This window comes from Poecilia mexicana, unplaced genomic scaffold (genome assembly GCF_051168715.1).
Source record: "Poecilia mexicana isolate PSO_F unplaced genomic scaffold, ASM5116871v1 scaffold_11, whole genome shotgun sequence".
Taxonomy (NCBI): domain Eukaryota; kingdom Metazoa; phylum Chordata; class Actinopteri; order Cyprinodontiformes; family Poeciliidae; genus Poecilia; species Poecilia mexicana.
In genome coordinates this window covers 21,893,121-21,921,033 of record NW_028263380.1, presented here as the reverse complement: position 1 = coordinate 21,921,033, position 27,913 = coordinate 21,893,121, and the positions used below count along the sequence as shown (strand labels likewise).

At 40.4% G+C, this 27,913-nt stretch overlaps 1 protein-coding gene across 3 annotated transcripts in view; it reads right to left on the bottom strand.

Moving 5' to 3' along the window:
- LOC106932922 (semaphorin-6C-like) overlaps nt 1-27,913 on the bottom strand; it is a 163,696-nt gene continuing 135,783 nt past the window's right edge. For 2 of the 3 annotated variants that reach the window (XM_088010407.1, XM_088010409.1), the window contains 5 exons: nt 23,287-23,345; nt 22,352-22,405; nt 5,557-5,807; nt 4,697-4,828; nt 1-2,979 (listed from right to left, as the gene is read on the bottom strand). In XM_088010407.1, the coding sequence (XP_087866533.1) occupies nt 1,636-2,979; nt 4,697-4,828; nt 5,557-5,807; nt 22,352-22,405; nt 23,287-23,345 (1,840 nt within the window). In that variant the 3' untranslated portion in view covers nt 1-1,635. The remainder of the gene's footprint in view (nt 2,980-4,696; nt 4,829-5,556; nt 5,808-22,351; nt 22,406-23,286; nt 23,346-27,913) is intronic. The other variant, XM_088010408.1, reaches the window with a different exon arrangement.

Sequence of the window (27,913 nt, the reverse complement as noted above, 5' to 3'; positions counted from 1 at the left end):
TATCCGATATCAATTTATTTGAGAAAACACTGATGTTACATGTGAACAAATAGTTTTGAGTTAAATGTATACAAGTCGTCATGCAGGTCATTTTGAGCTCCAGGAAGGCAACATCATCTGGTGCAGACTTTTATTTCCCCCCAAATAAAGAATCTGAAACGACCTAAAGAACAACCTCCAGCATCACAGTCAGGTCTTTATATTTTCCATATATTAGATTTGAGTATACTTGCCTCAAGATTAACAAACATGTGTACAATTGATTATATTCCCATTCTCAAACATAATTCAGAACTAAACTGCAGATGCTGGCAAGCAGACTTCAACACTTTGGAAACCAGTGCAGTGGAGGTAAGTGAGTCGTTATTATTTGGGTGAAACTCTCATTGCTAAGATCCTCCTGTGATCAGCTGCTGATGAGAAAACATTTCCGATAAACTAATATTCCTCATTTCCCAAATCAAAGTCTGAAAATAGCAGCCAGCACTTTAAACTGCTCGACTTCACAGAACCTTTGAGTGAAAACGTCCTGCAAGTGCTGCAGATGTAAAACTGTTCAAGAGTGAAGATGCAGAAGACAGAACTTTAATAATCTGAGAGATTAATTATTCACTTGAGCCAATTAAGTAATTTGAACCCATGAAGGATGAAAATGATGAGTGCCAAGTTTAATGAAAGCATTAATTAGTAATTTGCCGTAATGGTTTATCAGAAATCTTTCCTTAATCATCGACTAGACCTCAGTATTTATTTTTTCTGATATCAGTGAAAGCAGCATTTATCTGGTTTCTGTGTTAATATGGGGGTAAATACTCTGATCTGAATCTCCTGACTGCTGAATTGTAACACTTCAATGTGATCTCGTATAGACCGTAACTTCCCTCTTCCTCCGTTTGTCAGTAAAAACTATTTTCAAGTGTTGGCTTTGAACATATGGACTCTACTTTTTTTCAGACAGGGAACATTTCTTTAAATTTCATTAATCAAGAGTCAGAAAAGGCAGATCTGCTAAGCAGAGTATTTTTTCTGACTTCTCTTTGACTTGCTTCTGCAGAAAGCTTTGCCGTCCTTGGACTCAAAGCGGTGCAACGGTCCCAGAGTCAGTTCATCTCAGGTCTGCGTTTGTCCAATTCCCTGCTTTTTAAATATTTGCAATTGAAATCCAGGCCCCGTTCCAAGGTGCAGCGACTGGGGACATTAGATCAAAGCTCTCGTAAGAAAACTGCATTAATCAGGAATTTTTCCAGGCCACCTCGAGCCTTGGGGACTCCTTTTGAATCATTAACACCTTTCGCCCTGCTTCTGGAGTGTTTCTCAGACGTTTCCTGTCTGAACTGGTTTTGATCCACATTTGCTGTGAAGAGCGAGTCTCCGCAAGGAATCCTGCCCTGCAAAGAAGCAGGTTTGTCTCAGTTGTGCCTCAGAGAGACAACAGATGGCCCTCCGTCAACGGCATGACGATAAGTACAACTGAAAGGTTGTGATAAGGAATCACGAGGACTGAAGTCTCTCTTGTCTTTTTGGCCCATCGGTGCTCATTTTGTCCTTTTGCACGGCCCCAGCCGGCATTTCAGTGATTTTCTTTGTGGGGAGTATTGCAGCCATGGTTGGGTGGCATCTTGTCCACCTGCAGTCTTAGTAGTTGTACTTTCCTGCCTCCGTTACTGCAGACGTTGCTGTATTTGGCAGAAAAAGCGGTTTTGGTGGGATCTGTGGCTTTAGGGACACCGTTCTTCGGACTATTGCCGCCCGCTGCGCATGCGGCCCTTCGCTGTAACTGTGTTGCCGCGTAAGACAGGCACTGGCAACGGACACCCGCTGGCTCTCGTTGTTGTTGCTGGTGTTTGTATTGGCCGCCGCGGCTGAACCTGTGGGTCGGTGGTTGTTGCTGCTGCTGCTGTTGTTGTTTGTATTCATTCTGGCCAGAAAGTGTGCGTGCGCCCCCCGTTGGTTGAAGCTGTGGTGGCGGGGCACAGCGCCACCTGCTGCACCCATCTTGATGAGGGAGTGGCGCTGGGATTGGTGACGCCCCACGGGGACACCGCTCCCTCCAGGCCGCTCCGGGATCACCTGCTGTTGGAGCGGAGTGGAGGAAGAGGACGAGGACGAAGACGGGATGGAGGTGGAGGAGGTGGGGTTGTTTGAAGAGGAGGACGAAGACGAAGACGTGGCAGAGGATGAGGTGGAGTTTTGAGGGGCTGAATCCAAGCGCTTGGGGACGCCGTCCCTCGGCAGAGTGGAGGTGCTGTAATAGGAAGTCGGTTCCGTCTCCGGGATCTGCTGCTGGTGATGGTGGCTGCCGCCGCCGCCGCTGCCGTTGTTGTTGTGATGGTTGCTGTGGTGATGGCTGTGGTTGTAGTGATGTGTTCGAGTCTGGCTGTGTTGATTCTGATTGTGGTGGTGGTGATGGTGACCACTGTGATGTCCTCCTCCCGAAGTGGACGGCCCGGGGAACAATGAGGACGACGAGGTAGACGTGAGGACCTTGATTCCACCGGTTCCTGACGCGCTGACCTCGTGGATGTGTTTGAGCAGCTCGTCCAGCGCAGACACGTCCACCACCGTCTGGGGGAGGGACTGCTGGGAGTGGTGGTGATGTGGCGCTCCACCCGCTCCTCCTCCTGCGGTTGCCGTGGCGGCGGCTCGCTCGTCATTGGGAATTTTCCTCTCCTCGAGGAGGTGCAGTGAAGTTGACGAGGCGCCTGCCCCGTGTGCCGCCCCGTTGCTCAAACCGCCGCCGTTGTGGTGAGAAAAGGGAAACACTTGCTGGCTCAAAGAATTCCCAACAACAGCCATGAAGCCCTGGTTGGATTTGGAGCAGCTGGGCCCTGACTTGGGGTTGTTGTCCTTGGCGTTGTTGCAGTTTTGGTTCTTCTCGTACTGATGATGTCGCAAACCCTTCATGTTCCTGAAAGGGAGTTCTGGGGTGGAGTCGGGCGTCGGCAAGCCAGAGAGTTCTCCGTCACCCTGAGAAAGAGACTAAATGGAGGTTAGACCGATGCATTCAGTGATTTTTTTTTTCTACCTAAGGAAAGAGTATTTTTAATTAAAAAATAATAATTTAATTCTAAATGACTGCAAACTTTTAATGTTTAGGTTCAAAGTCCTACATTAATTAGGACCCATAGCCTTTGGGTGTGTTCACACCGGATAGACTTGGTTTGATTAGAGACCAAAAACTGGTGCAGTTTGCTTTCATACTGCTCCGATCAAAACATTTTGAAAACCCTGCTCACCTCTTCACCTGTGGGGGCGCTGCACTAACAGCTACTGAAGAAAACCACATGAAAACGTTTCCTTCTCCACAAAATGGAGTAGAATTAGATTTTAGAAGTTGTAAGATTTCTCTTTTGTCTTTGGCAAAAAGCCAGGACCCATTCTGTGTTGGGCTCTTGTGTTTATTTAGTTTGTATTTACCAGTAACACCCAGCAGCATAGTTCACTTTCTGCCTTCGCTGGTCCACTTGGCATCCACACACGCATTCGAACCACTCCAGAATTCACTTCAACCAAACCGAGAACAAGGTTCTTAAACGGACCAGTGTTAGTTTATCTGGTCCAAATCATAGTTTGATTGCACATTCACACCTCCAAAATGAACCGGACTTTCTAGACAAACGGACTGGACTTTGATTAAAGTGTACTAAATAGGGCTGGTGTGAACACAGCCATAATCAACCATTTAGCTGGATATTCAATGAAGTGGTGCTTTCAATATGACTGCATTATATTAGAAAACGATGATGAATAAGCATCGATAAATATTGTAATATGTACTTATTTTCTAAATCCTTCTCATCTGTACGTTCTATAATTTGATATTTAGCATTTTGGATAATATTTGTGATTGTTAAAATTACAGATTATCAAAGACTGCTTAAAAATCATCTCAATCTTCGTCAAATTGATTTCAAGGAATTTTCAATTTTACAAATTATTTGAATTTATGTGAGGGATTTTAATGTTAATGCAGAGGCATCAACGTGAAATAGGAGTGCAGGATTACACTGAAATAATGCAGAAATGTGGTAAAACAATCAATGACTAATCAGTGAAATATTGATGATGCAGCTGCTACCGTTATAAGAGTACGCTGCAGCCCTGACTCAAAGTCTGGGGCCATTTTAAAAGTCCAAACACTTCTACACCAAGTAGATAGATCTACTACAACTTGCATACTGTAAACAAACCTTATGCCACAATATGCTTACATTGCACAGCTTGCAAGGTGGCAACAATACTCTCTGCATCTTTAATCCAATAAATAAATGAAAATGCTCAGATACTTTGCTCTAGTTTAACACAAGGTATTGTTTACCATTTATATCACGACTCAACTTGTTTGTAAGGAACGTTCAATGCTTGTAAATGAGCGTATCAACTGTTGTGTATGAAAGCTTTTTAATTAAAGGTGGCTTTGCTTACAAGGGCAGTGAAACTCAGCAGTGCACGCACAAGTAATATGTAATTACAAAAGTACTCAATGTTGGTATGTGAATGTGAATATTGCAGAAAAGATTTTGGTAAGAGCCAAATTCATTTAAAAAAATACATCAGATTTTTTTTAAAAAATTGTTTTATATTTAAAAATGTGCAGGATTTGAAAGAATTTAAAATACATTTAATACCTTTAATTAAAAGGTGTCAGTATGATGGCTGTGACTCCTCAGCCAGGACTGCCTGTATGACCTCCTACCTGTGAGAGGTTGAGCTCAGGGTCTCCCAGCTGCAGGCCCTGGTGCCCCGGCGTGTGCAGGTGGGGCTCGGCCCGCCCGTTAGGGATGAAGGAGCTGTACATTTTTGGCGTCGACACATCCAGTTTGTCATCCTGGGTAGAGACAAAATGGGGGTGAATTTTAATGGTTCCACACAGCTAATGAGCGACTTGCTTAAATGTATATTTCAGCTAAAAGGTCAGAGGTTAGCAGCAGCTTAGAGACTCTGTTTCTCACTGAAGGACATTTGGAAAAATGATGGAATAATAATGAAACCGTCAGTTGTAATGACTGAATAAAACACCAAGGTGAATCTTATTATGTGTTCCCTCGGGGTGATGAGGAGGAGATGAATATTAATGCTGCTCCTCAAAATTCAGGCAGCTATGTCGCCGCCTCTCAGCTGCATCGTGGAACCTAAAAAAAAATCTGATTGAAATGCAATTCAGAAGCAGTGATGAGTGCATTCAGTCTGTCGGCTTTATGTTTTCATTTAACTTCGGTCTCAAAACATCTTCAGCTTAATTTAGATCGATGTGCAACGTCCTGTAAGTTCAGCTGGTGGAAAACTGCTACGTTCATTCGGAATGAGATCAGTTAAGTAACGATGAGCATCATCGCCTCTTTCTTCCTCAAAATGTGATCTGCAGTGAAAATAAAATCCTAAACATAGGAGCATATAGTTCTGGGAACACACACCGTTTTATTGCAACACCATTTTAGTAAAATACAAAAGATACCAGCTAATTGTTTTCTACTACATTATACTTTCAAACGATGAGAATTTAAGAAGAAAAGCTAGTTTTTAAGGTCGCTGATAACAAAACTGTCCACAGCCAACCTTCGGCTGCCCGTCCAGAAGCCCGTTCAGCTTGGCGAGCGATCGTAGCGACAGAGCGTGCGGCAGTGATGCTTCGGGGTCCTTCCCCAACCTGCGGGCTCGGTGAGCTGCGCTGCGGCTGCAGTAACAAGACACCAGGAAACCCGACAGGATGGCTCCCAGGAAGAATGCCACGAACACGCAGGCGATCAGCAGGGTGTAGTGGACGTTGGCGCTGGCGCGCTGATCCAGCTCAGGCGGACGACGAACACCTTAAAGGCGAAAGGTTGGAAAAAAGGACATTTAGTGTTCAAATTGTATGCACATGCTAGATTTAATTTACAGTTTGCATTCAGAAAACTATTTCAAGTATTCAATTCGTACTGATTTGACTTTTTTAAACCACACTCTACATTCTTAAGATGATGCGAATTGTAAATAATGACTATGTCCAACAATTCACCCTCTCACTCCACTGCTTTTTGCAGCAGTTACTAATAATAGCAATAGAAAAAAAATATACAAAGTATGCTTTTTGTATATTTTAGGACTTAATATGGAAATGATCTGGTCTTTACCAAATTCTACATTTATAAGAACCTTACTTCACACCTGACATGCATTGCCATCACCACAAAGGCACAACTTAAAGATGAAGCCAAACAGTACAATTTTATGAGATACAAAGTCTGCATTTAAGTGGCATTGATAACATATGTAACATGTAAATGTGGCTTTGCCTGGATGTGCCTTCACTTTCTCCAGCTGGACAGAAAAAAAGCCAAAGTTTTCTTTAAACCTAAAGTTTTTAGGCCTGATCTAGAAACTTGTGATGAGGCCTGAAATCTCAGACCCAACTCAACAATTATAAATAATCTGTTGCTCCACAAACTCCAAAATACCCCAAGATGTTTTGAGTGCTGCTCAGTTCAAATGTGTGGTCATAATATGACCGATCACTCTTACTTTGTTCAGCCGTGTTTTTTTTGTGTGTGTGTACTTGGAGTTAAATTAAATGCAAAACTTGATTCCCTGCCAGCGGGCGAAGGCTTCTGTGGATGGATGAGCAAATATTATGCTGATGTTAAGTTGACAAGAGAGTTTAAGAGGAGGAGAAAAAACAGATGGAGGAGAGGTAAAACCAAGGTGAATGGGTGGACGAGAGAAACGAGTGGAAGACAGCGACGAGGATTAGACTTAATGAGAAAGAGGTGCTTCACAGGTGAGAAATCTGGATGACGGAGCAGAGAAAAAGACTGGGAGGACACGAAGGAGGAGAAGAAAGGGAAGGCAAGCGATGAGATGATTGGAGAGAGGGAGGCAGTCGGGCTGACAAAAGGATGAAGGGACGAGAACAGAAGGAGGGAGTAGGTGTAGACGAGTGGAGATGAAAGAGGGAGTTTATTGTTTGGCAGCGTTCACCTCATCGGGTTCAGATACGCCATCAAAGCCTCCGACACAATGACTCATCAGTCTGTGCAGCAGTGATGCACACCAGAACAAACACACACAGTCCAGGACTGGGGACAGGCCATCAGTTCTGCAGCAATCAATACTTTGATTACATATTGTTCAGATATTTTGTTTCTCCAAGGGGGAAAAAAAACAAAAAAAACAGTAAAATTATAATTTTATGAGTGACAGCAGGAGCCGAGTGTTTCACAGCCTTTGGCCAAAACACCTGTAACGTGTCCAAAACAGATTCCTGATACTCCAGAAGCTGCACTCTAACAAATGGAGCGATCCATCATGAAGACTGATTACCTCTGGTCCGGCTCTGTTGTGCAATTTTTCCAGCTACCAGATGGGGAGGAAAGTGTACTTCAGGAGTTGGACTAATGCGTTTAAAACATTAAAGTTTTGCAGAGTGAAGAGGACAATTCATCAATGCTGTCCCTTCAAAACTTGGTAATCATATGGGGAATCCATTGCTTTACATCGTTGATGCACTAATTTTATATTTGTACAGGTTTCCCAACATCAGAGTTCGCCGATAGTGGAACATTGCCAATAACCCTGTTAAACAACATTTCTTTTAAACGTCTTAGTGATTGTAGAACCTTGACTTGTAAGTATGGCAGTAACAGGCATCCAGGGGCCAGCTGGTAAAAATTAGTGTGGCCATTTTTCTAAGCGGTAAAAAGAAACGCACATAGTGGCATTAAAGTTCCATCTAAATCCCTGTTAGAGATAAATTGCCCAGACTGAGTTCATGTCCCTGAAACCCTGATCAAAGATGCCAAAAATACTCAAGAAACAAAAAAGCTAATTCCATGCCCTTCACTTTTTGCCATTAGGGGATTTCATTCCCCGCTCCCCGATGGTGTGGGACTCAAAGTGGCAACCATCTGAAACCTCAAAGCCGGAGTGGCCTCTAAGCTTCTGAGGCTTTGCTTTGATACAAGAAGCCATGGAAAACATGGCTCTCTTATGCAAAAGTACTCTTGAAATGGAGCAAGCAGTCATTACACATCAGGGCAGGAATTAACACACACATTTCCACACGCACAAACACATCCCATGCGTTTAAAAAGAGACAATTTCATGTTCGTTATTTGCCCTCTTTCATCTCCGTCCCTCAGTCTGACAGTTAAAAATAGGATGATGGAGACACACAGAGAAATATTATGCTAATTGCAGCCCAACACTGAAATGTTTCATTCTCTGCCCTCTCTCTTTTTCCCCCTCTTCCCTCTGTCAGATGGAAAGTTCCTCTTTCTTAGCTGTCAGCCCAAAATGTTAAAGTTTCTGGCATCTGGGGTGAAAACTTCAGGGTGATATCTTGACTTTTCCCTTTTCCCCCCGTCACTGTTCTATGTCAGTCTAGGATTTACAGTGTTCTGCAAGACTCTCTTCACTGGTTTCTCAACCACCATCTCCTTCAGCTTTCATCTTTCTTCCTCCCATTCATTTTTTGCTACCTCCCATCTCTGCAGCCCTCTCCTCGTTACCACCCTCTCGTCTGCTCTTTCGTTTAGATTCAGCTGAAATCAATACAGTCTGTCTGGGAAGGTCTAATTAAATCAATCATACAAATGAACCATATAACTAGATTTGATGAAAAGCCATGAGGAGAATTATTAAAAAGGGGGGGGGGGGGAAGATAAAAGCTTCAGTAAAGACTGGTTCAATACGCTGTAAAGTAAGTTTTACATACATTCACACAATATCCGAGTAGGCAGGGAACGTTACAGGTCAAACATTGTGGGCAAATATTCAGAAAAAAAAAGACTTTTTTATATATTGAGATCATTTATTATTAACCTAAGCTTTAAATTCTGCACAACACACATCCACTAATCTGGACTGTATGAAAGAGGAGCCGCTGATGTCCATGTGAGCTCTGGTCAGAGGAGAGCAGCATGAACGAGTATGGAAACTGACCCTGAACACATCATCTCTTCTGTAGGGTCAGCAAACGTGTCTGAGTTGACCTTGAACATTTTGGCCAAAGTCGTTTGTGTCCATAGCATCAGGGGCTGTGAGACTCTCCACCTGGCTAAATATTACATTGGAAAGAACAATTGTGATTATTGCTGTCCAATCAGCTTTTTGCAATCGGAATATTGCGGTGATGATTTATTCGTGATGCACCGAGTAGTTTTAGAAACTGCAAAACAATTCAGCCTTGGGCAAAGAATCAAGCTTCCAGCAGACAACAATCCTAAACATTAAGCTGGAGCTACAAGGATTGGTTCAGATTGCTGCATATTCATATGCAACAAGGGCCTAGTCAAAGTCCTGACCTAAGTCTGATTAAGGATCTGTAGTAATGTTTTAAAATTGATCTTCCCAGACCCAATCATCCCATTTGATAGCGTTTCAGCTATTTTGCAAAGATGAACGGGGCCAAAATTTCAGCCTTCAGAAGGAAACTGGTTGAGACATTAAAAATAAAAAACACACATTGCAACAAATGCTGCAAAAAATTACTCAGGGGAAACTGAATGCAGATCACAGTACTTTCAAAATGACTTTTCCTACTTTGTGCTGACCTATTGTATAAATTCCCAATAAAATACTTTAAGACATGATGCATGATATAATGTGGAAAAGTTGATGGGGGGCGGGGAATTATTTTTCCAAGATACTGCACATACTGAGATGTTACAACATGTTTAGTTTCTGATGGCAGGAGAAACCAAGCCACCTTTTAAACAGAAGAACTGTCTTTCATTGTTCTATTATAGCATAGGCTTGGCAGCGTTATATCAAAGAAATGCATTTATAGAAAACTGTGACTTTAAGGCAAACAGATCCTCTGAACACTGAAGCCAGGCTTCAAATGACTTTGTCCTATTTGCATGCTCTCCTGTCCACCGCCTTCCCATTGGTATTCACATGAAGCCAGACGCCAGTGACAGAATCCGTACAGAGAGGCAGTGAGCAACAAGGATGCCGACACAAAAAAGAACCGACGTCGGGATGAAGGTGATTGAGGGAAACGCAGCTGGAAATCAAAACAAAACAGAAAAAAAAAACTGAATAAGTGTGACGAAGACACAGCTTGTCAAGTCTGACTTTGTTCTTCTCTGAAAATGGCAGTTACACACACAACCCTGTCCTCTTTAAAGGTCACAATTCACACCTGAAACACTGCAGGTGTGTGTCAGGCGTCTTGTGGGTGTGCGGATTGAAGAATGAGGCGTTTCACTCTGCAGACGCCTCAAAATCCTCAGCTCTCCGGCTCTCTTTAGATTCTCATTTAGTCTCCAGTGTTCATTATTTAAATGAATGAAGTGTTACATTTATGAGCTGCTTCAGGGTGTTCAAGGAGGCTGTCGCGTGGGCGGGAGGTAAACAAAGCGCTTTGGCACTTCGGTGCAATCATCAGAAAGCGGTGAAATAGAAGGTGTCACTGTTTTCTGTTCAACAGACCCGGGGTACCGGAGCAGAAAGGCAGACACTTCTACACCGAAGAAATGATTCAAGCACCGATCGCCATGTTGATGTGCCAGATAAACCGAGAAGCCGGCACTTTACATCGGTGACTGATCCCTGTGGCGTTTGCACAAACTGTGCAAAAGGAGGTATGTGCAGAAAGGAGGAACTATTTAAAGCAGAAGTAGTTCAACTAAACACTGAACGGCCTCTGGGTTCAACTCATCTCCATTTAGAAACCAAGCATTCAGGTTCTCTCTTCAGACTGATGAGCAACTTCTTACCAATCCACATCGACGTCACACATCTGGTTACATCCATCTGAAAAAAGGTAGTTTTGGTAAATGAGGGAGCCGAGTAGTTATAAAATCCTGCAATCTTAGATATTTTTTAAACCTTATTTCATTTTTTTTTTTTTAAAGTCACAAACGCATCGCAGAAGATTACGGGCTAATTTTATGAAAATACTTGCAATCACAAGTTGTCAAAAGGAAACAAGAAATCTGGATAAGAACTTTTCACATTAAATTTTAAACGTATAAAACAATAAAAACTGCAAAAGAACTAAATTGTCAAGCTGCCAAAAAGACCGAAACGTTCCTAATAAAATATGCATCTTATTAAGAAAAACTGAAAAACAAATAAATAGCCCATGTGTTACCAGCATGTGTAAACAGGTTCCCGGTAAAGTCAACATTATTAAGCAAATTACTGTGGTATAAAAATAACTTCATGTTTTCTGACACACAGGAGATTCAACAGAATGGATGTGGGCTTGAGTAAAAAAAGACTCGATAAATATTTTTGTTTTCAAAAAGTATAGAGAAACTTTCCGAAACAAATAGATTTGTAGTCCATAGAGAGCATGGATTTAAACACTGAGCAGAAGCTACATTTTATTGTTCAAAACAGAAGGAACTTTGTATTAATCTGGAACTTAATGTGTGTAATGAAATGATACATTAGGCACCGATGTGGTGATTATGATAACCATGATTGCATTGAGGGCAGGATGGGATGTCTCTCTAAATGCTCACTAAGTGGCATTAATGGACTGTTCACTCAGCCTTTTAATGGAGATATTCTGTGTGATGATACCGATGCGTTAGCTGCATATGCATTAAATTGTTTTGCATTCATATTCAGCTTTCAGCCTGTTACCAACGACATGTAGGAATGGCTGCTTGACAATCCAGAAGCAGAAAAAGAAGTTAAGCAACTTATAAATGTAGAAACTTTAATGCTACGATGCTCAGTAAATCAAAATTCAGCAATTCCAATTTTTCTGACTTTTAGATCAACTGATTTTGAATTATTTGCGACCTGCAACATGAATATCTTTACACGGTTATTTCTAACAATAATCTAAAGGGCCACTATGTATACCTCTTGGGATGTTTTGACTTATTTTATTTGAATAAGTGAAACATGCATCAAAGCATTTAGCTACAAGGCAGCTCAGTGCTAAATGTAGAAGTAAAACAATTAGATGCAAGCTTACAGAGCGATTCATTTCTTTTACGCATCGATTCAAAATAATATCAGCACTTATAAACGTGGTCCGGGTACTTTATTACTTGTTGACCTGCTTAGTCATGCATTCATCCATTAAACTGATCTGATTGATTATGTGTAACAGACATAGATCCAGAGCTTCTGGGAAAGTTAAAATATGAATGCAATTATTAGTGTTTGTGGATGATCTGCATTTTCTTCCTTTACTCACGCTGCAAAGAAATGGACAATAAAATCAATGTTTCAGCGTGAATTCAATGCATGTAAATGTCTGGATCAGGTGTGTATGTGGATCTCCAAGAACCTCATGACACAGTTAAAAAAAACAAAAATACCGCTTTGGTTTTACCTGGAGATAAAACTGGGAATGCCACATCAGATGCATATAGAAACTAAATGCTGGGATGTTATTTACCAAAGCTGCTTATCTTAAGATGCCATAGAAAGGCAAGGCAGACGAACAACGTGAAAGGGGAATTAAACAGATCTAAGGCTACAGTGAGAGTAAGCTCGAGTCCTGTTCCGCTTCTGATGCAATACCGTTCTCCTTCTGCAGCCGCTATTGTTTCGGTGCCAAAATGCAAACGACTTCAGTAAACATCAGCAGCATCTTCATTTAGCAGATCTGAATCCTGCGATGCACCTTTGGGATGATTGAGAGATTGCCAGCCAGAATGTGGAGCTGGCAGTTCAGTGAAGATGATATGATGAATCATGCCGACATGAAACTGAATCTCAGAGGAAGGTTTCGAGCACATCAGGACAAAAAGAACTGCAGCTTACTGAGAGAAGAGCCCCGATGTTGGCTGCTGCTAAAAACAAACACTTAACTTATTGTATAATCTGTTATTGTCAACCATCAATCAAACTTCACAAGTTTCTCAAATCTCATAGGATTTAAAATAAAAAATAAAAAAATCCAAAGTTGCCTCTCAACTGGGTGAATAATATTAGGACAAAAACTTTTTCCTGCACACACAACTTATATTATGAGTTTGTGTTTAACCATCAATATTTTTGTTGCAGTTTTGCTTTAGGTTGAAAAGTTAACATTTAAACACACGACTGAAGCTAAAAACCAAAAGGGTTAAATCTGCTTAAACATGGCAATTCAGTCGCCTTTTCTCTGCTGATGGTCTGTCTGGGTGTTCAGGGAGATGAAGGCTTTCACCATGTGGAGAATTTCCTCTGAACTGCATGAAATCTAACAGCAGTTCAGCCTGAAAAGTGAGGAAAATAATATGAATTTGGATTTTAAGCGTGCCAATTTAAATCAATTTGAGGACCAATTTCAACATGTTTGCTGTAAGATGCAAAAAGTTTTATAATGACACTGCTGCTTTTCATCTATGAAGTACGAGACATTTCCTCACTGCTAGTTTGCATATTTGGATTTTTGAATACAAATGAACAACTAAGAGAAAAACAGCCTGGATCTGAAAGTCGTTTAGGATTCTTTGCATCTCTACATACCAAGTCTGTCCGTTTTGCTGCTGTAAATGATTGTAACATATCAAAACAAACGACATCGACAGTTTGATGTCATTTCCTGTCTTTAAACACAGACTAATGGGTCTTTATATGGGGTCATGCATTCATTTAGCAGAATCAGCACGTGGCTCATTGTTTATATGTAAATATTGTAGTCCTCTCCCCTTTATATCCTTTATATTTTAGCACTTTCAGCTTTTGCAATGTTTCGCCTGGTGAAGCAAAGATTTAACTACATAAAGATGTGAAAAGAAAAGAGACGGAGCATGCAGCGGGCTAGTCAAACGTACCATTTATATTTAATCTGTAAATAAATGACATGCTCCTAACTGGTGAAGCGAGCAGCATCTTCTTTAACACCATGTCAGTCGAGTGATTTATAAAGATTAAATTGCTGGTTTGCACCCAGCAACCATAGTCAGATTATTACTGCCCACAAAGAAAAAGTGACCTCAGTGATGATGGCTCTAAAGACACAAAACCTTGAAAATATTCATACACAGAGAGTTTCATCATGTGAAAGGACATCACACTGACATTATTCCACTGGTGAATTATACTAATCCTAATCTTCAGATTAACCCAACAGGGATTTTTTACTAAATCTTTTCCCCCCCATCACCAAACTACAGGACTCAACGACGTTGTCTCAGAGTGGGTCAGTTCTGGCCTAAAATCCCGACCAGGTCATTTCATGAGCTTGTGGAGTTTCTCTACATCCTCCGGTTTTTCCGATGGAAACGTGTCCGAACAGAAAGTTGAGCGTCACGGTCAGGTTGCATAAACAGATTTGCATCCACACACGGCAAAGCACTGACTCACATAATAGTACCCACTTATACAATCATGTGCTTATAAAAGAGCAACGAAGCTGCAATCAGCCAGGTCACAAAAACAAGTCAGTGCATGAAGTTTTAGTTAGACCAGTTTCTTAGCTGAGTTTAGTCTAGAACAGCTCACCTTGCATAAACACAAAAACAAAGAGAGCCTAAATTTAGTCAACACATTGTGTTGGTTTGCTTCTCTCAGGGACCCAGCTTAGTTTTTGGCTACCTTCATAAAAATTACACAAAAGTTTACATGTTATACAATTTTGGGGATTTCAAAGCGAAATCTTTTGTCTTCTATCAAAAGAACTTTCACTATTTACATGAAAGCTGCCAGCTTTAATCTGACAAAGTGTCCTTGTAGGTGAATGGTGACATGGAGACAGGTCTTGCATAAGCTCTGGGAAGAACTGAGCCAAAAAGTAAAGAATTTAGATAAAGCAGGAACGTGCTTTTTGAACATTGTGGTAGAAGTTTTCAAACTCCTGGTTCTGCATGTGTGCAGTATTTATAACTAAGACAGTCAGAAATATCACCTTCATCACTCAAAGCCAGCTGGAGGCTCATTAGCAACAAACAGCCGCCTGAAATTCATCCAGTGAAGCTGCTTATACCCTTCGCCTCATTTTGCTCAGCGCTGGGAGAAGATGAAGACAATTAGCGTCAATACGACCGCTTTTGGCTGCTTTCTAACACCTCTCATCCCCGCCTGTTCTGCATGAGCCACATAACGTACTCAGTCCATTTGTAAGAGCTCCAGCTCATTAAAAAACACTTTAACACGCTTTGATGGCTCTTTTGCCTGCTCATACACGTGCATTCATAGAAGGGAAATCACTCACCAAGCCATTGGCAAGCACATTATCACACACATTCTAGACTTCTACATGATACAGACAACATCTTTTGTTGCACCTTATTGTGCGCGGAAGTACACGAGAAACACTCATGCAGAGTAATTGGACTCTCTGTGTCTCTGTTATCCACAGAGTAATTAGGATATTTTCCGTTACAGAGAGTGGAGCGATAACAGTAAGCACACCTTTGGGTTTTACCACAAAGCCATCGATCACATCAGCTGGCACCTTCCTAAACTGCATCAACGCTTTAGGTAAAAAGGTGAAACTTGGAGAAATGATTATTTCTAAATGTTACAGCAGTATGGCGTTTTAAATCAGAATTCATCTAAAAATGTAAATCTGATTTGGAAAAAATTAGTTGCTCTTTAAGGTTAATTCTTGCAAAGAGTTTCAAATGAAGTTAATATTTTGTCCACAGTAAAGTAACTGCACCAAAATGTGTCTTTAGATTTAGACAAGTGTTTTCTTTTTTCTTTTTCTTTTTTTTTACATTGCAGACGTTGCAGGTTCTTCCTGCCACAAGTCGATTTGCTCTGGGCGAAGCGTTTAAACTGAAGTTACCTACTGATTCGTGCATCATGTATGAATGTGACTGAGTGAATGTGGCTCAAGTGTTTGGCATATTTAGTGGTTGGCATGAGTAGAAAAATACAATATCAGTCCATTTAACATTTACCCTTTTTTTCTAAATAAATGAACTGTTGAGCTTCCTGCTACCACTTATTTACAGTGAATATTTATTTAAAATAGGCTGCAAAGGAGTAAGCACAAACTTTTTGCATAGTTTAAGGTTAAAAATCTTTAGTCAAAAACTAAAAAGATTAGAGATGAGCAGCATTCTCAATGATGATGGAGGGGAAATTGCTGCCAAGGCAGTAACGTGATGCAATGGCTTCCTTAGACAGGTGTTCTTTACAAAATGGGATCATATCATCGATTGACTGGATTATTTTATAAATAAGATTAATGAGTGAAAATTGGACTCTGAATGTTTCTGTATGAATTGATTGTTGTAGAAATAACTGGATTTAGATCTCTTGGACATGAACTGAATCAGTGTGTTTAGTAAAGAGCCTTCATATTGTGTGTGTGTGTGTGTGTGTGTGTGTGTGTGTGTGTGCGTGTGTGTGTGTGTGTGTGTGCAAAATGTTACTAAAAAAAACACATTTTATTCTTAATGTAGCAAATAAATCAAGAGCTTCAACACACAAACTGAAATTAAATATAAAACAAAATGGCTGCATCAAAGAAAAACACAATGCACTTTGAGTTTCATGACTAAAACATGATTCACAGGCTGGTCGGTCACTTTTTAAAATGGATATGTGGCATTTTGGCAGCAGCTCTTTCAGGCTGAGCGAGGTGAAAAGGAGCCTCACCTCCGTTTCTTGAAACAGAGGTTTTCTTTTAGTTGTTCCCTTCCTGTGGCAGGCGGGCGGATCTAATGGAGACGTCCCGACCTCCTCCACCGAGCTGCAGCTTTCCTTCACTTAGATATGCTCTTGTAAATGCAACTCATGCTTTCATTGCACACACACAGTCAGTGGCAACATTTTCTGCTCAGCTAACACTTATGAAGGTGTCAGACAGAATATACTTTTTTTTCCCCGCTGCGTCTATTTGTTTAACTTCATGAACACTCGACAGGTTTCCATTTTCTTTCCAGTTTGGTTCTGAGCAAAGGCACTGATGCCCGGTTCTGATGAAACATGGTGGCAGCAGCCTGAGAAACAAAGACTGGGACATCTTATTCAATATTTAGAAAAGAATTATGGACCACAATCCAAAGAACGCCTGCAAAACACATTGATTTTTCTGTTAAATGATGAAAAGTGGCTTTAATGAAACTGCTATACTTTCACAAAACGTCCTAGAAATACTTCAGCTCTGTAATAGGACTGAAAAAACCTGAAGATACAAAACAGCATCAATCTGCAGTTTTACTGATCTTTTAAAATATTGCATTTGAAACTAAACTGCAGTTTATTTTCAGTATTAATGAGAAGTATTCAAACTTGTTTTAGGATATAGTCACCACTTATTTAACTGCTACAGATCATCCATGAAGAATATTAACTAATTTTCCCCATTTGTACAAATCTCTGTACGCTAACCGTTTAAAGGTTTGTGTTTTGATGGCACATCTTAGACTGCATGCACTACAAGCTGGTTGATTATAATCCTTTGGTTATAGGAGATGTCTAAAAAAAATCTGTTGGTTGTTTATTAAAACCGTAAAATCAGTCACAAATGCTGAAAAAGGCAATTATTTGTGAAAAATACTGTAGATAAGTTAATGAGTTGTGCTCCTTGATCAATGAAAAATAAAGGGCCCCATATATTTGGGTATACAACATATGACGTCCAACCATCTGTAAGGAATAACATATGGAAATAAATGCCTAATGGGCTGTTAATTGAAAGATATTCCATATCCTCTATTGCTCCAGACATTTTCTCTTACATTCCCAGTGAATATTTTAACGTCACGTCTACAGTTTTTGCTGTGTGATTAGTAAATTAATGCTCCAATTAAAAAGCATCTGAGCTGCTTTAAATGTCAGCTCCTCACATTCATGTAATTACAAACAGAAGAAGCCGCTAAGTCACACCATCGACTCCCTGGAGGCACCAGAAATCGGCCCAAACCGCTGGAAGGAGCCGCTCTGCCATCATCAGCAGCAGAGAGAGGCTGGAAAACAGCCAGACGCTGCTGGAATAAATAAAGACTGAGAGCTGCAACACAGACTTTGCCCTTCATGCACTGGAGGAGTTGTCTTGAAGTTAAACAGCTTCCAACGTGTGTAAAGTTTTAAAGTGCAACTGAGCCCAGGAGTCAAATTCACATTCAGAGGAACCAACACATTTGTTCTTGGAGAACATTTAGACGAGGTTAAAGATGGTTTTTCTAGGCAAATTTATCACAGATTTGACCAGGTAGAGATAGCTTTTTACTCATTATTACACTGTGATCATTTTTCTACAAATGTCTATTGCACAACTCACTGCCAAAGAAAAACTCTGTTGCTTATTAGAGATCGGTAAAATCAACACTAAAAATGTAAAACATAAATATTTCACATTTTAACTCAAGGTTTGAAAATGTCTAATTCTTTGAGAGGTTAAAATTTATAAGGAGAAATTACAGTGTGTCATATTCACAGCATTGTAGGATCTAAGAATGTTTTTATTTCACAAAATTATTTTTGTCCCTTTGTTTTATTTCATTGTAGTAATTTCCTACTATATTGGTGCTGATTTTGATATTTTGTCATTTCTTCTTCTTCTAGTTGGGCCCATGTTGGTGTTACTGGTAATATTACTGACCAAATCATTTTAATCACAAAGAAAAAATGGAGGTTGGATTTTCTCATTAAATTCATTATTATTAGTTTTAATACCAGAGTATTTCAGCAGCACTGAATAAATATTGTTAAACATGAACACTCAGCCACTTGTCACCGTTTTTAAACCACTGGAGTGAAACCTGGGCTTCAGTTCCAAGTGAGCATCGTTTTAATTCAGATTTTCCTTCTTGCTGCCAAAGAGTTAAGTGTCCAGACGTGTGACCTCTACCTGCCCAACGTGGCTTCGAGTCAGACCTCATCAACTATCGGCCTAAAACCCCTGCAGCCGTTTTAAAACTTGGCAGGAAACACGAAGGAAAAAGGAGCCGGAGGGCTTGTTGCTGAGAAGAGCAGATATTTTTAGCCAAGTATTTTACCTGGAACTTTAATTTAATTGAATAAAAGAGCACTGAGACAGATCTGTGGAACCACAGTAATGTCAGGTCGCTGGCGCACACAGCCTAACATCCTCAACTTCTTGGGAAGTCAACTTAAACGACTTTTTAATTGGGAATTATGAAGCCAGGCACTCCAGCTCACCAGCAGAATAAACTTAATTTACTGGATCGTCTGCACAACAACAAGTAATTTAAAGGTCACAGACTGCATTTATGTCCTCCCAAAACCATTATAATTTGCATTTGCACCACTCATTACGCACAATGTCAGCTCTCATCAAATAAAAACATAAAAAAAGTCTGTCCTGTAAAAGCACAGGGCCAATTTGTGTCCATTCAGGCCCTGAGCTGGATCTACAGGGTTCTCCTTGTCAGTGCATTAAATAAGCAATCTACTGCAAAAACCTCATTAAGGGGATAGTTGCCCAGCAAATTATGTCATTACAGTAATGATAACCAGTCTAGCGTACTGCAGATGAATAAGGGCGCACACAAGCTAAAACATTGTGTTGGGAGCCCTTCACACCCGACACTACAGAGTTAATGCTGCAGAGATCATGCAGAAAGCACCTACTGACAGTTTTACCATTAAACCCCCCCAAAAAACACAATATAGCTTTGATTAATCACAGTCATCTTCACAATGGAACCACTAGAAAAGAGAAGAAAAGGGAACATTGGTAATGTTAAAAAAGATGTGATAACGTGACTGGCAGTTCTTATTGTGCCATCGTGCAATTAACTCCCCTGGAAAGGCCTGCAGGCGACGCAAGGTCTAAAACTTAGATGACAGTTTATTTCAACACAATTAGAACAAGTCAAGCAATTAATCCCAACAAATGCACGATTTATTATAAGGCTGTGGTTTCATTTAAAGATCAGATATACGACTGTAATCAAAGTTGGGCTAATCTTTTCACCGGAAGGTGGAGATTTGTCTGCAAAGTCTTAATTATGCAAAAAGAAATTAAGACATAAAGCTACCGTTTCATAATTTAGGACGTGGATAATGGCGGACTCTCTTTATTCCAACATGATGTATGTTTGAGAAGATAAAGAAAAAAAGGTGGTGGGTTGAAATATTATGACTACTTTTAAAAGTGACAGATAAATGCACTCTAAAAACAACTTTATACACATTTTTTATTACCTTGCATGATTTTTATGATGCTGCTATTGAATTTAAATTGAACTTAAACTTTCATTCCAGTTTTTAAATACTATTAGTGTTATAAGACTGCAAAAGAAAAAAAAAAACACCTAATGGGAAGGTTGCAGTTGAAAATGCAGGAAGGAAAATGTTTTGGTGAGGACCAAAGAATAACTAAATAATATTGGTGGATAAATGTGTTGAAATAGAAAAACTTGTGCTAAAAGCACAAGATACAAAAATGTACAAAATATTGACAGCAGAAAAAAAAAAAAAAATCATTGGATTTTACCAAAAGGTTTTTTTTTTTTAATTTTCTACTTAATCAAGTAAAAATGTACATTTCAGTGTGAAATTATGCAACGGCGATAAAAGCCACACATTTGAAGGCTTTTTACACATATTTGCGATATAAATGAGCTACAGTTGGAAGCAACTTTGTCGTTCCATATCTAAATAAACATGTTGATAGATTTAAAAGGAAAACTCACTTCTGTTTACCAGGTTTTCCTTGCATTGTGTTCATTGGTGGAATCGCAGCATAATTTTGCGTCCATCTCTGGACACTCTGTGTGTTTTGCCTGTTCTGGGTTACAGTGTCATAAACTCTGTTAAGGCTAATAAGATTACCTAAAAGCCTTAATGCAGGAAAATCACTAATGTTATAAAGAAAAGACAACAATAGCTTCAAGTTCAAGGTCAAAGTGGCCCATGACATGTTTTACCTTATTGAATGTAAAAAGAAATGCTGTGTCAGATATTTTCAATGTTCGTCATTCTTTCTGTGCCATTTACTGCTTGATGACTTAAATTGTGTTTGAAAAATGGTCGATTCTTTAGAGAATTGTAAAGGCCAGGAAACAAATGCCAGCTGCACGTTTACAACCTTTATAAAAGTTACTGCATGTATAGGAACAAAAACACTTTTTTAAAAAAGCTTATCCTTTGCTTTCAAAAAAGCGTACACTGAACTAAATGAATTTCACAACAATCTACTTAAAAAAACAGGATTAAATCATGTAATCCAATAAAGGTGACAATAAATAAAGCCGACTATCAGCTGAATTAGAGTCTCTGCGCTCCACTTCAGTTGTCCTTTTCTAAAAGTATGATTTTAATTCTTGTCAACTAACACAGCCTCATTTCAATTCCAGGTGGATGCAATTAAGCTAAGTGGTAGAATACAAAGCGAGGCGCTCTCTGTGCTCCGACGGCTCCGGCTCCAACCTTCGCTCTCATGGCCTACAGTGAAATTACCTCAGGAGATGCTGCGTCTGACTCAGGGATGCTCACTTAAAAAAACAAAAAACTTCAATACATGGACGTGGCAATGTCAAATCGAGGTGGTGATTGAATTTGAAGAGACTGATGGAGAACATCAGAGCTGAATTAGGTCTGTAAATGTTTTCAGTACGTGGTAAAAAAAAAAGGGACTAATCATTGATCGCTTTCATTTCCCTGATTCATTGGGCTCACAGTCCGACGACCTTGCTCTCCCTCACCTTCGTTCTCTTCATCAGTGCTGCTGACACAACGCAGCCTCTTGGGCTCAAGTGTTCCTGAAAAACAAACTCAGCTCGAGTCAAGTGGACCACAAACCAAAAAGTGTCTTTCTGGCCGTCCCCTCTCCGACTTTAATCACTGGAATGCACCACATAGAGCCATAATGGGATTCACTGTGTGGGTTCGGCTGCTGCTCGGTGAATGACAATGCTGCTGCTGGTTTACGAGAAGGACTCTTGACAGTCAGGTAGCAGCTGAGCTGCAGCGATGAATACAGAGCAGGTTGCTGAGCGAGGCCGGGCTTTGATCTGCTGGACTGTAAAGTGGTGGAAGGTAATGATGTCAAACTGAGCAATGAGTTGCTGTACATTAACTTGAGCCAACCAGGCGACAAAACGGGGTTTCTTCTGGTTGGGTCTACGCTCGTTAGTAGAGACGTCAGACTGAGACAAGGAAGTTCCTTGGCCTCTTGGTTTTAGGGGATTCTGTCTGCGTTTCAGAATGTCAGATGTGAAAGAATGGCATGAATGTTGTTTTTTAATAAATGACCAGACTTATACAGATCCAACAAAGTACAATGCACCACCACGTTTTGACAAACCTGAAAGTTGTATTTTATGGGAACAGTAACTTTAGATCTTCTCCAATATTCTCTAATATTAAACCGCTCCTAAATATCTGAGATAAACGTCTGGAGTCTGAGACGAATAAAGCCCATTTCACCAAAAACACTCAGTTATAAACTTACTACCTCCTATTACCACGTCCTACTTTGATATATTAACCAGACACAAAATATGAAAAGGAAAAAAAAACAAACAGAAGAAGACATGTTTGGGTTTACCGTAGGCAGAGTCAGCTGCTGATTCCTGGTTTCGTGTTGTGGCCAACACATCAGCTGAACAAAAGATAACAACACCAGTCAGATTTCATAGCACTGTAAAGACAACACCAAAAAATCAGTGTTCATTTTACTGCAATGTTATCTTTGTATGAGACAGGAATGTTCCACTTTAGACTTAAAAATTCAGACTGGTTTCACACAAAGCAGATCATCAGTTATCAGGAAAAAAACAACAAAACGTCTCAGGATACGAGTGAAAATTTGAGCAACTGTTACAAACCAGCAGGATTTGCTATGAGGACTAAAACCACAGAGCAATCCCAGCTACTGAACAGAACAGATAAAAGAAAAACCAACAAACAGCCCAAACACTGAGCTTTAACACAATATATGGTCAACATAGGAGAGGCAGGATGGCAATACACAAAAATAAAAACACAAGCAGTGGGGTCTTGCAAAAACATTTTACTTTTAGAGTGAAGGATACTGAATAATTTGTTGTTTAAATAATTAACGGACAGAACTTGGTCCGTCTGTGACTACATTAGAGACAGAGGTAATGCCCCCAGATGGGGGATCATCAGCTGGAGAAATAGCTGGAAAGCGTAGCGAGTAAGTGGGAGATGATGCCCATTACACTCAGAGAAGTGCTGTATCCCACTGGGGAAAGGGCAGGGCAGGCAAAAACTGAAATGTGTTTCTTTGGCTCCACTAATGGCTTAGAATTTCTCCAAAAAGTAAAAACTAAATAGTAAACCAGACAGTTCATTTTTTACGTGACCCAGATTTTCCAATTAGGTCTCAAACTAGGATGAACTCCATAACTTGGATTGTAAAATCCATGGAAACAAACCCCAGGCTGTGTTTTAACAATCCATAACCTTTACACCTCTACAGCTCATATCATAGCTCCGAAAAGAACAGATTTATCTTACTGTGACAGTTGTCGGGGTAGAAAGAGTGGTCGCCCTCTATATCCTGTTCAAATCCGGCTCTGCAGAGAAAAAACAACAGAAAAGAGCATTTATAAAAGAAAAGCTTCACACACACACATCAGACATGGCTTTTCATTTTGTTAGTTGCTGTCGGGTAAAGCTTATCAGGAAATCCATCAGTGACTTAGCATCTATAAAGACGAGATAAGACGTTTAATTAGCTTATCACCCACACTCCATGTCCAAGTTTTTATTTAGTTTGAAGGCCAACGAATTTCAGAGGTCGAAAGAGGTGAAGCAGCAAACTTCTTCACCTCTTTGTCCTCCAATTAAAGTGGAAAAGGTGAAACTCGTCCAGACAGGAGACAGGCTGTGACAAGAGGTGAGCATGAAAAACAGTCGCGCTCGCCGTCAGTGGCAGTAAAGTGAAGCGGCCTATATCTGAGTGCAGCGGCAGTAAATGAAGCCATTTACCCTCGTCTGAGTGTCTGTCTCTGGGTCTGAGTCCCTGTTGTTTACCGAGCCCGCCTTCCTCACCGCCGACACTTCCATCTGACCTTCAAATCAATTTTTAAAGGGACTACAAATCAGGATTTCACAGCCACGGAGCACAAAATTACTTCCGTAAAGCAAAGGTGTCCAAGACGAGGAGCTGTGCTTTATTTTCACCGTTAGTCCGCGTGAGGAAATAGAAGTCATTTAACTGTTAAAAACTAAAAGATAAAGTAAAGCAAAATGAGGGCAGATGGAGGTGAAACCTTATTCCGCTTTATTTTCCTGCAGCACACAGTTGACATCCCACCAATGAAGTTGTATCGATTAGGCCGATGTGAAAGAACAATGGTTCCTGCTGTAGAAGCCGCAGCCATCCCTCATGTTTTGTCGCTGGCGTTTTATTTTATCTCGATGTTTTACAAATAAAAATAAAAGCCTTGAGAAAGTTGAAATGGGGTCATGACCGTTTAACTGAATAGTTTCAGCCCACATCGAAAATGGTGTTTCATCAATATGAAGAATCTGACGCCAAAGAGAAAAGTTCTGTTTGGCATCGGTTGTAGTCACACATTTCTCTTATTGATGATCCCCCATCCAATTCTACAGTCATGTGAAAAACAGGGTACGTGTTTTATAATATACCTGGACGTCTGGATGTTTAAGACTAAAATTGAGAAATTATAGACACCTACACAAATAGAAATGCAGGTAAATCTAGTCTGGACTAAGTTAGCACACTACAACATTTGTTCCCACTTAAAATATCCAGAATAAGACACAGGTGAATCATATGAGGAGCTCAGGATGAGAACAGTGTTGCATAGTGTTTTGAAAGGGGTTTGGCCTGTTTAAACCACATACATTTGCTAAAGGAACTTTTCAAACGCCACTAAAATGTTCTGAAGTAATGTACAGAAAGCTTTAGCTACTGTTGATGAAAGACTTGCTTTTGTTTAAGCTATGTGAAAACGTAAAGGTCCTCAAGTGAGTGAGAAATGAGAGTCGAAGCTGATTCCCTTCGTTTCTCCTCATCTTTTCCCAGACAAAACCACCAGTAGAGTTTGGTGTTTTTGGTGGATTGGTTTGTAAAAGCACATCTAGTAAAAGGTCCTATGTTTGCCATGCCAGAGTCATTATTAAAGAAAGTTCCAGCCTTCTTGTATGGGAAAACGTCATTTTCCATCTGTATAAAAGAAAGCAGTTGTTAAAAACTCGTTTTAGTTTAATGAGCTGCAAGATTACTGCTATAAAATGTCATCAATCCCATGATTTTAACTAACCCGCCTTTCCTCTCCTCCCTTGTTTTACAAAACTATCCTTCCTCTACATCCGTCTTCACTAACGTCTGAGCCGTATTTAACTCCTCTCGCCTCGTTTTCATTTTACACCCCAGCAGATTTCCTGGTGTGATGCTGCAAGCGAAAGTCTGCGGCTCAGCAGACTGCACTGCCTGAACAAGGGTGAGCACAAATGCCCAACCGCTCACCAACTGTTGTGTTAAAGAGAACTCAGTGCACGGCTTGGAGTTGTCATTCAGAGCGCTGCATGGACCAGCCAGGACGCGGAGCATGCAGAAGACAAGCATCGAGAGTTTAACCCCCCAAAAAAGGACTTTAAAGCAAATGTGACACAATCTGCAAGATTTCTTCACATATGGATCTGTCTGATTGGGATCTAAGCATTAATTGTGTTTGAGAAGTAATACAAAGAGCGAGGCTTCAGTTTCTTTTGTCTGGGATCATTTCAAGCCAAATGATGCACTTTGGGTTAAAATGTCATTCTGTAATGATACAACCTGTCAGATATTCCCTTCTCTGCCATTTCGATGCTTCTTGTGGCAGTAATGAACATCTGTCTGTGTTATGACGAGGTCTCAGGGCAACTCTGCGCATTGAAAATATATGTAAATGGATGCAACACCACTTGCAGCAATGATGTTATACCCTGGGCATACAGAAAGTGTGATTCCAGCATAGAATCAAGCTGAACTCGGCACAAAATGCACCTCTGTAAGATGCATGCATGCAAAAAAGTGAAAAGAGCAGAGCAAAATGGCCGAAGGGTTTTCTGGAAACCTCTGGTGCTAATGAGTTATTTTATTTTACTGAAGAACATTTAAGTTGGATTTGGCTCCAAAGTCTTGACATGAGCCGAGAGTAAAATGAAATCTGGTTAAAAATCTTAAGTTTGACATGAACCCAACATCCTAAACATCGACTGTGGACTTGTTCTGCCTCGATTATCCATTCTATCCTCTGATGGGTCAGATCCTTTGTCACGAAGCATTTTTCTCAAAATATGAAATGCACACACAGTCTATCCTTTTAAAAGAAAAAAAGAAAGGGGTTGCACTCATTCCTCTGTGGAGAGACCTGCAGGACCCTTAGAGGCATTTGGGGAAAGCATGAAACACATTTTACCAAGATAGTGTATTTACACTTCATTTAAGCCTTCATTAAATCACTTTAAACGTACATGCACCAGCAGTGAACTTTAAACTTTGATGGGCTATGCATTTGCATATGAAGTCCTCAGCATTTCTTAGTTGATTGACTGAACATCTCATTTGATCACTCAGCACGTGAACCAGAAGATTTGTCTGCAGTAAAATGTGTTCAGCAAACTTCAGAGCGGAGACGAACGTGATTTAAAGTTCATCTCTGGGTTTATTCCACACTCAGAAAGCGTGGCAGTAAATGGAAATTAAATTTTCTTCAACAGTGTGACTGTCCTCCTTACGTTTCCTTTTATTGTGTTCTTTAAGTCGTCCGTTGATACTGTATTTACACGGCGGTATAATAAACATGCATTACACTAAGTAAATTATGTAACAGACGAGAAGTGGAACATTTAGAGCCCATTTAATGAAATGTAAAAGCATCATTTTAATTTCCTCCTCACATGCACTCCACTTCATATCTCTGTACCTCATATTTGCTAACTCGTCCACCCCCTCAGCCACTCAATATTTATCTCCCCTCATTGCTCGTTTTCTCTCCTTCCTTCTCTTGCTGCTTTTCAGCTTGAGCTTCATTTCCACCAGCGTGGGCTGAGCTGTAAGTGAGGAGGGAAAAAAAAAAAAAGGAGAGAACAGGAGGAGGTCGATGCAACGGTGAGCAGCTATATATCCCAACCGCTCTCAGGCACCTGAACGCCTCGCTCATCTAGCGGGGAGCGACTCGGAGGAGGGGATGAAAATAGACTCGGTTGGAAAAGACAGCCAAGTTATCAGACGCCGCCGTCGCTTACATTGTGATTTCACGTCCCCGGTGTTGAGGCTCGGCGGTGGAGGCGTTAACGCATTTGGAAGACTGTGAAATGTAATTGCGATGTATGCGCGGCAGCGGGAGTTTACTGCTAAATGAACATTCACAGGTTGTGTGTACTTCAAAGAAGTAAAAGTTATTGAGACTTTGAACAGCTTGAGGTTTACTGACAACTTCATTTGACACAGAGCAGCTCAAGTCTTTAATAAAGCTTTGAATCAAATGGATGGAGGAAAATATTTCAGGTAGTCTGGTTGGGTATAAATATTGCATTTTGCAAAACATGATTCAAGTTTGAACGCCAGAAAGTGGACTAACTTGATTTCTACGCATGCAAGCATCTAATGCAAACGTAGCTATAAAATAGAACTCGCATTGTATATTTTGAAACTAGAAAAAAGGTTTGCTTTAGATAAGAACTAATCCCCTTTTCATCAGAGTGAGGATACCGAAAGAGCTTTGAGAAAAGCTGTGAAGACATTTACTGGTCGCGACCCAAGACAGGACTTCACTTCAAAAATCTGAAGCAAAACTGGAATATTAAAAAGGAGGAAGCTCCTCAATATGGGATTAGAAGAGGTTATTAGACACACAGAGGTAAGAGGTTTGGGCTGAGTGAAGGTGATGGAGGAATATTGAGTAAAAATACTCAAAGTCACTGCATGTGACTGAATGTCTTTTCCCCCTTTGGGTTCCGTTTCATACAATGCAAAATATTAGCTGTTCATGATGAACTTGGAAAAATGTCATTAATGCTGGAGTGAAAGCACAAAGTATTTTTTTTTACAAAAATGGCAGATTTTGTAGCATCATTTTATAACTTTAATTGGTTTTGGGACAGAATGTGAGCCTCTGTTTAGTGTTGG